Genomic DNA, 6,885 nt, shown 5'->3' with positions numbered 1-6,885 from the left:
TGCTGCTGCTTATATGTACTTCATGTCTCCTTATGAACTCCATTCCTACCTATATTCATCCAGATTTATAGCTAAAGTCTCATGGGCCTTGGTGCGAGAGTTCAGCTTAGGCCCCTCTTCCCTCACTGCTTTGTGGCCAGGGCAGGGAAGCACATTGCCTTCATGCGGCCTGAGTCAAAAATTGAAACTGCAGCCCCCTCCCCCATGCCAAATCTTTGACCTAACCCCTTCCCTCCAGTCAGAGGTGTAACTTTACTAGCATGCACTTTCTATAAAACAGGTGTTTTTTTATGCAGGACAAGGGTCTTTGGGCCCGCTCAGGCTCCTGGACCCAGTAGCAACTGCTACCTCTGCACCTCCTATAGCTACGCCCCTGGATTCAGCTGAAGATCATATTAAACTGCATTCAGCATCATAATCCCTGACAAGTAAAGCAGAGAGGAGGATGAGGCAGCTCTTTACCAGGTTTTCTGTGTACTAATAGGACGGCGGCAATTTTATTTCTCCTAATGATTACCCCCTAGACAAAATAAGTCATTATAACTAATGAAAGGTATTTGGGAGTATATTTATGTTAAAGTAATATTTAAGTATTTTAATTCATTTTATTTTCTTAAAGGAGTTCTGCAGTTTGTTTAAACTGATGATCTATCCTCTGGATAGATCATCAGCACCTGACCGGCGGGGGTCCAGGGTATCAACTGGCATGGGCGGGGCTAAGCTCCATTCATATGAATGGAGCTTAGCTGCGCCTAGGCCAGTTGATACTAGTCGTGATGTCACTGGGCCAGCTGTAATTAGTGAGAAGGCTGCGGCGCTGCTGGAGCGCCGCTGCCTTCTCAAACAGCTGATCGGCGGGGGTCCCTGGTGTCGGACACCTGCTGGTCAGATGCTGATGATCTATCCAGAGGAAAGATCATCAGTTTAAACAAACTGCAGAACCCCTTTAATTCCAGGAGAACACCTTTAACCACCTAACTGCTTTGCCCAAGTCCAGATCCAGCTCTGGGAAAACTGTTCTGTTGGAGCAGAGCTGGGACAGAAAGGGAAGGGGGAGGGAGTCTACTTTAGCTGCTCATCTTCATCTCCTCATTGGTAGCAGCTAGCGACATGGTCCCGGTATTCGTGGCTTTTATACAAGACCAAAATAACAGCATTAGCACAACAGAAGCAGGAGATATCACTCTTAGAAATCGAGTCAGGAATAAACATGGTAAAATCTGCTTTCTAACAGCGATATCTTCCTATGTAGTGAAGATAATGCTGTGATTTTGGTATTGTTTGAAAGCTTGGAATGCCAGCTTACCAATATCTAGCTGCTACCAATCCAGAGAGAATGTTAATTTCTCTACCATAAGCAGTCTCCAAAGGCGTTTTAGAGAATTTGGCAGTACATCCAACTGGCCTCACAACCGCAGACCGCGTGTAACCACACCAGCCCAAAACCTCCACATCCAGCATGTTCACCTCCATGATCGTCTGAGAACAGCCACCCGGATAGCTGCAGCAACATTCGGTTTGTCTACACACCCCTGTTAAAATTTAAGGTTTCTGTGATGTAAAAAAATGAGACAAAGATAAATCATTTCAGAACATTTTCCACCTTTAATGTGACCTATAAACTGTACAACTCAATTGAAAAACAAACTGAAATCATTTAGGTAGAGGGAAGAAAAAATATGTCACGATCATGGTTGTGGTCGTGACTCCTTGGTTCGCATGCTGTTGTCAGCGGTTTGTCTTATATTGTCTTCCATAGGTGTGGGCTCTGTATCTTGCCTCACGTGTGGTTGCCGCTGGCAACATAAGGTTGTTGGCAGTGGAGCGGCCTGAGCGGTTGCTAGGCGCTCGCTGTCACGGCATGTGGTTGCCTCTGCCAACGTGTGGTCTTAGTGTTCACTTTTTATGTTTGGTGAAAGGGAGTTTGATGTCTGTACACTTCCCCTTTAAGTGACACTTACCTGGTTTGGTGATGGAAGGGTTAAACTCCTTTCCTAGTGTGTGTGTGGGTGTGGCCGCTTGGGCTATTTAGCTTCCTGCTGGATGGCAGAAGCTTGAGGGGTACTCCAGGCATGTTGCTGGAGTCGTTCTCCTGGTATCCTGTTACCATCCTTCCAGTAAGGGCCACCCTTGCGGTCATAAAACCGAATCCCTGATGTTAAGTTGATGTCTTATGCTTTTGGTTTTTATTGCAGCTATGGATGTCCTGGTTCCTGTGTGTTCTTATGTGTGTGCTGTCTTCTTAATGTTTGTGTGGACAGCGTATCTGAGCACGGGTTTCAGTCAGCAAGGCTGTGGCAGGTTAGTGTGGAACTGTTTGGTTCACCTGTCATATCCATAGGTCTGTTCATGTTCCCCTTCTCCTTGCTGCTTGGCCAGTGAGACTCCTGTTCCTCCGTGCCTAGGAGGAATAGGTCGTCTTACCCTGCTCCTTTAGTTTAGGGCCACCCTGAGGGCTTGTAGGGACTATAGGTTCCAGAGTATGAGCCCTTCTACCATCAGGGTCGGCTCATACGGCTAGGAGACAGGGTCAGTGTTAGGGACGCAATAGGAGGTGACCTGCTCCCTAATTCTGTCGTCCTGGCCGAGTAGCGACCGGACATCTTCTGACATCGCACGGCTGAGAATTTCCCCCAACCTCAGCCGTGACAATATCAAAATAAACTAATATCGTTGCATAAGTGTGCACACCCTTCAACTAATACTTTGTTGAAGCACCTTTTGATTTTTTTACAGCACTCTTTTTGGGTATGAGTCTATCAGAATGGCACATTTTGACTTGGCAAGATTTGCCCACTCTTCTTTTCAAAAACACTCCAAATCTGTCAGATTGTGAGGGCATCTCCGGTGCACAGCCCTTTTTATAGGTCACATTAAAGAATAACTGTCACACTTAGACCCTAATTTCAATTTTCATATATGTAGTTACTAATAACATGATATTCCAGAATCAGTTACTATTAGACTGACTTACCCCATATTTAATAAGACTCAGCCCTTAGCAACCAGTCTGCATAAAACTGCAATTTCACTATTCAGTTAAGATGGCCGCCACTGCCCTCACCCTGAGGCTAATCCCGCCTGCCCTCACTAGCCAGTAATAATAGCCCCCCAAAAGTGTCAGTAACCAGTGCCCTCCCCTTAAAGGGTTAATCTCCTGCAGCACAAAGGGGTCCTCTTACCACATGTTGCTTTCATTTATACACTGAGCAGACGGCAGATCTCCCTTCCCTGCTCTGCGCTGCTTCGACTCTGCATTCTCCAGCTCTGCTGAGTGAGGGAGCGTCTGCCAAGCGCAGGGACAGGGAGAAGTGCACACAGCCCAGGCACTGTTATCAGCTGCTGGGGAGGACCTGGCTTTAATCATTTACTTACAGTCCCTGGCAGGGGAGTAGCTATAGGGGGTGCAGAGGTAGCAGTCGCTACCGGGCCCAGGAGCCTGAGGGGGCCCAAAGACCCTTGTGCTGCATAAGAAGACACACAAAGCACTGAGGGAAGGGCGGCCCAAGTCTAACTCTTGCACCAGGGCCCATGAGCCTTTAGCTACGCCCCTGGCTGTCAGTAATGTGACCTTGCAGGCTGCGTGCTTCTGCGTCCTCCGTCCTTTAACACATAGACGGACCCTGCCTAGCAACCTGATTTTAAGCACAGGTAAAAGTAGGCAGTACAGGGAACAAACAAGTGGAATTAAGGGGTAATTGAGTACACAGTGAAAAGTTGAAATAGGGCCACCAAGGAGATATTAATCACCACAATCCAATAATCCCCCAAAAAAAAAAAAATGGCAGTTATACTTTAAAGGTGGAAAAAGTTCTGAAATGATTTACCTTCGTCTCATTTTTTTTACAGCACAGAAACCTGACATTTTAACAGGGGTGTGTAGACTTTTTATATCAACTATGTGTATATATATATATATATATATATATATATATACACACAAAATATTTACAATACTGTGAGGACCAATCAGATCCAGGTATGTCTGACAATTACATCACAAAAGCTAGTGAGGACCAATCACATTTAGGCATGTGTGATGACATCACAGAACCTAGTGAGGGACCAATCAGATTCAGGCACTGATGACATCATAGAAGCTAGTGACATCACCGAGTTCTGAGCCTAGGAAAACCACTGCCTGACGTTACCTGAGCCAGATTATCTGTGAATACAGAGAGAGACAGACAGGCGTTTGCTTTTGCTGAACAAATCTTTGCGAATCTTTTCCTTTGCGCCATGGAGATTCGGGGTTTGGCCTTCTTGCCTATCCTCTTCGTCACATGGACGCTTTTAGGCCTTTGCGCCGGGATCGCCATTACTGTCATCTTAGGCCATTCAAAATTACCATACATCAGGTAAGAGGGGACGGAACGAGGTTCCTGACCGTGCAGTGTAATTATTAGTGTCTTGTTATCGGTGTCATTCCGGGGATGTTATTATTACATTATTATCACTATTATTATTACTGGATTATTAATTGTACTGTGGAAGTAATGGATATATAGTGGGGCAGGTAAAAGTACATAAAGTCTCCTCTGCTCTTGATGATGAGACATTTCTGCCACTTGTCTCCTATTAACTCCAAATATTTTGCTTTTTTCCCCCAGTGCCATAGGAGAACAATTTCCTGAATCGGTGGTCTTCACTGTCGTCTTCATGGTGACTTCCATTCTAGGTAAGTGGATGTAGCTTCCTCTATAGAGATAAGATGATGTAGAGCTCAGCGACTCCAGAGCTGTAATCATTATTTAGCTCTGAGCGGTGGTCATCACTGGAGATTATAATCATCACTGACTCCTGTAGGTTATTACAAGTGTGTATAGAAATGATAATGATGACATGTATTGTATATTTCAGGAGCTGGCGTCGCTTCCATCCAATACAGGTTCATGATCCTCCATTCTGAACCATCAGAGAAGCGAAATATCATCTGCCAGAAAATCCTATACGCCTTGGGATGGCTCGCTTGTATTGCGAACGCCGTGACTGGTGTATGTTCGGTGAGTTATCAGGTTTTATAAAAGTATCCAGTAGTATCCTCTGCTGTTCTCTAGTCTCAGATCTTCTTGGTGACCTCATTGATGACATTTATATTTATGTTTATGTTCTAGATGAAGATCAGTCCCATAGCCCACAGTATCAGCGCAGGAACTGGATTTTTCTTCTTTGCAGTTTACAACCTGAGCCAAGCTATATGCCTGTATGAGAAATCCTTCAGCAGTCGTCGCCTGTGCCACATAAGACTGGCATCAACCTTGGTGACCATTGTGGCACTGCTGATCTGTATCCTTTTATACCTGACTGGTACAGTGCAATGTTGTGTGCTGGATACACTGGAGATTATCAGCTGTCTGAGACTCCATTGTAGAGCAGATCAGACATGACAGTAAACACCATAATAATACACTTCCGTTACTTCTCCTTAACACGTTCTTCCAGTTGATGTAGGTGTGGGCTTCTTCCGCCTATGTAACACCGATCACTGTAAAGAGGTGAGTTCCTGTCAATATTCACAATCTTGTGTAATTGTAATAGAGAAACTCTTGAAGGACATGCCATCCTCCCATCTCACTTCATACCAGAGCCACTGGTGAGAATATTTGGGCACTAACATTCTCTACTCTCTCTCTCTATCTTATGCAGATCTTCTCTATGACAGGCATGGTGGGCGAGTGGATGGGATTTGTTGGCCTGACAATATTCCCGATCATGTACTATACGGATTTCCAGGTGAGTAGATGATATTTGAAGATCTCATGTGCCCAGAAACATTTTAGATAAGAATATATTAGATAAGAGCCATTTTATGATACATGTTCTTTCTTCATTTTTTCTCAGCGTTTGTCATTAATGTTGTCCAGAGAAGGCGTCTCCATCATTCTGAGGCAAAAGACCCAGGACCCTGAAAACCCCTAGTTAAAAAACAGGGGCAGAGCGCCAGGAAGACAACTTAATCCATCTGTACATCGCTGGACAAGACATTCACCGGACTTTCCGCAGTCAGATATATTCTGCTGCATGAAGAGGCAGATTCCGGGCTCGGTTTCTGTTCTCAAAACTGGACTTGGCATTTACCGGACTTTCCGCAGTCAGATATATTCTGCTGCACGAAGAGGCAGATTCCGGGCTCGGTTTCTGTTCTCAATACCGGACTTGGCATTTATCGGACTTTCCGCAGTTAGATATATTCTGCTGCATGAAGAGGCAGATTCCGGGCTCGGTTTCTGTTCTCAATACCGGACTTGACATTTACTGGACTTTCCGCAGTCAGATATATTCTGCTGCATGAAGAGGGAGATTCCGGGCTCGGTTTCTGTTCTCAATACCGGACTTGTCATTTATCGGACTTTCCTCAGCTACCTCACGTAAAATGTTGGCTTTTTACCCCCTTGCCCAGAGGAGGGGTAGTCCTTCAGCCATGGCTCCTTAGAGGTTTCCTCCACTGGGGGTTTTTCCTCTCCTGAGTGTTGAAGTACGACTCTTTGCAAGAGTCAGGGATTCACAGGGCTATTTCCAATCTACTGCCTTGTTATCAATAAAAGCCACTAGATGAGGTAGCAAACAATGTGTCCGAGTCTCTTTATTCATCATTATAGGCAACTTATTGTAACTAGGGAACATTGTGGCGGTGACCAAGAGGCATGTTCTGGAAGTGGCATGAAGAAGGTGGTAATGGCAGGGCTGGATATTCCAATAGACATATTTGAGTGCAGTGGTTGCCATTTTATGCATTATAAATTACATTTGTGGAAAATGTGTAAAGGGGCATCCAATATATCTACGAGAGTGTGATCATGATGAACTGCTGCAGAGCAAAACCACTTCTTTTCAGCAGGTAATTCGGTCACTAGTGAGCACACACTTTTTAATGAAAAAAGGTAT

General features: G+C 45.0%; 1 protein-coding gene across 1 annotated transcript; it reads left to right on the top strand.

Annotated features, from left to right (window-relative positions):
* Positions 1-4,239: 4,239 nt before the first annotated feature.
* On the top strand, positions 4,240-5,919 carry LOC122944253 (DNA damage-regulated autophagy modulator protein 1-like). Its single transcript, XM_044302487.1, has 7 exons — positions 4,240-4,358; positions 4,611-4,678; positions 4,861-5,003; positions 5,115-5,307; positions 5,443-5,495; positions 5,647-5,733; positions 5,842-5,919. Exons 1-7 carry the CDS (start codon positions 4,240-4,242, stop codon positions 5,917-5,919), a joined length of 741 nt encoding a protein of 246 aa, XP_044158422.1.
* Positions 5,920-6,885: the final 966 nt, after the last annotated feature.

This window comes from Bufo gargarizans, chromosome 7 (assembly GCF_014858855.1).
Source record: "Bufo gargarizans isolate SCDJY-AF-19 chromosome 7, ASM1485885v1, whole genome shotgun sequence".
Lineage (NCBI taxonomy): Eukaryota > Metazoa > Chordata > Amphibia > Anura > Bufonidae > Bufo > Bufo gargarizans.
Note: the sequence above shows the minus strand (reverse complement) of the source record. Positions and strands in the feature narration are given on the sequence as shown.

Bases quoted from the DNA above. Each gene is read 5' to 3' on its own strand.
- LOC122944253 (XM_044302487.1), top strand. From the start codon at position 4,240: ATGGAGATTCGGGGTTTGGCCTTCTTGCCTATCCTCTTCGTCACATGG. The intron at 4,359-4,610 runs GTAAGAGGGGAC...TTTTTCCCCCAG, and splicing joins TCAAAATTACCATACATCAG to TGCCATAGGAGAACAATTTC. The intron at 4,679-4,860 runs GTAAGTGGATGT...TGTATATTTCAG, and splicing joins CATGGTGACTTCCATTCTAG to GAGCTGGCGTCGCTTCCATC.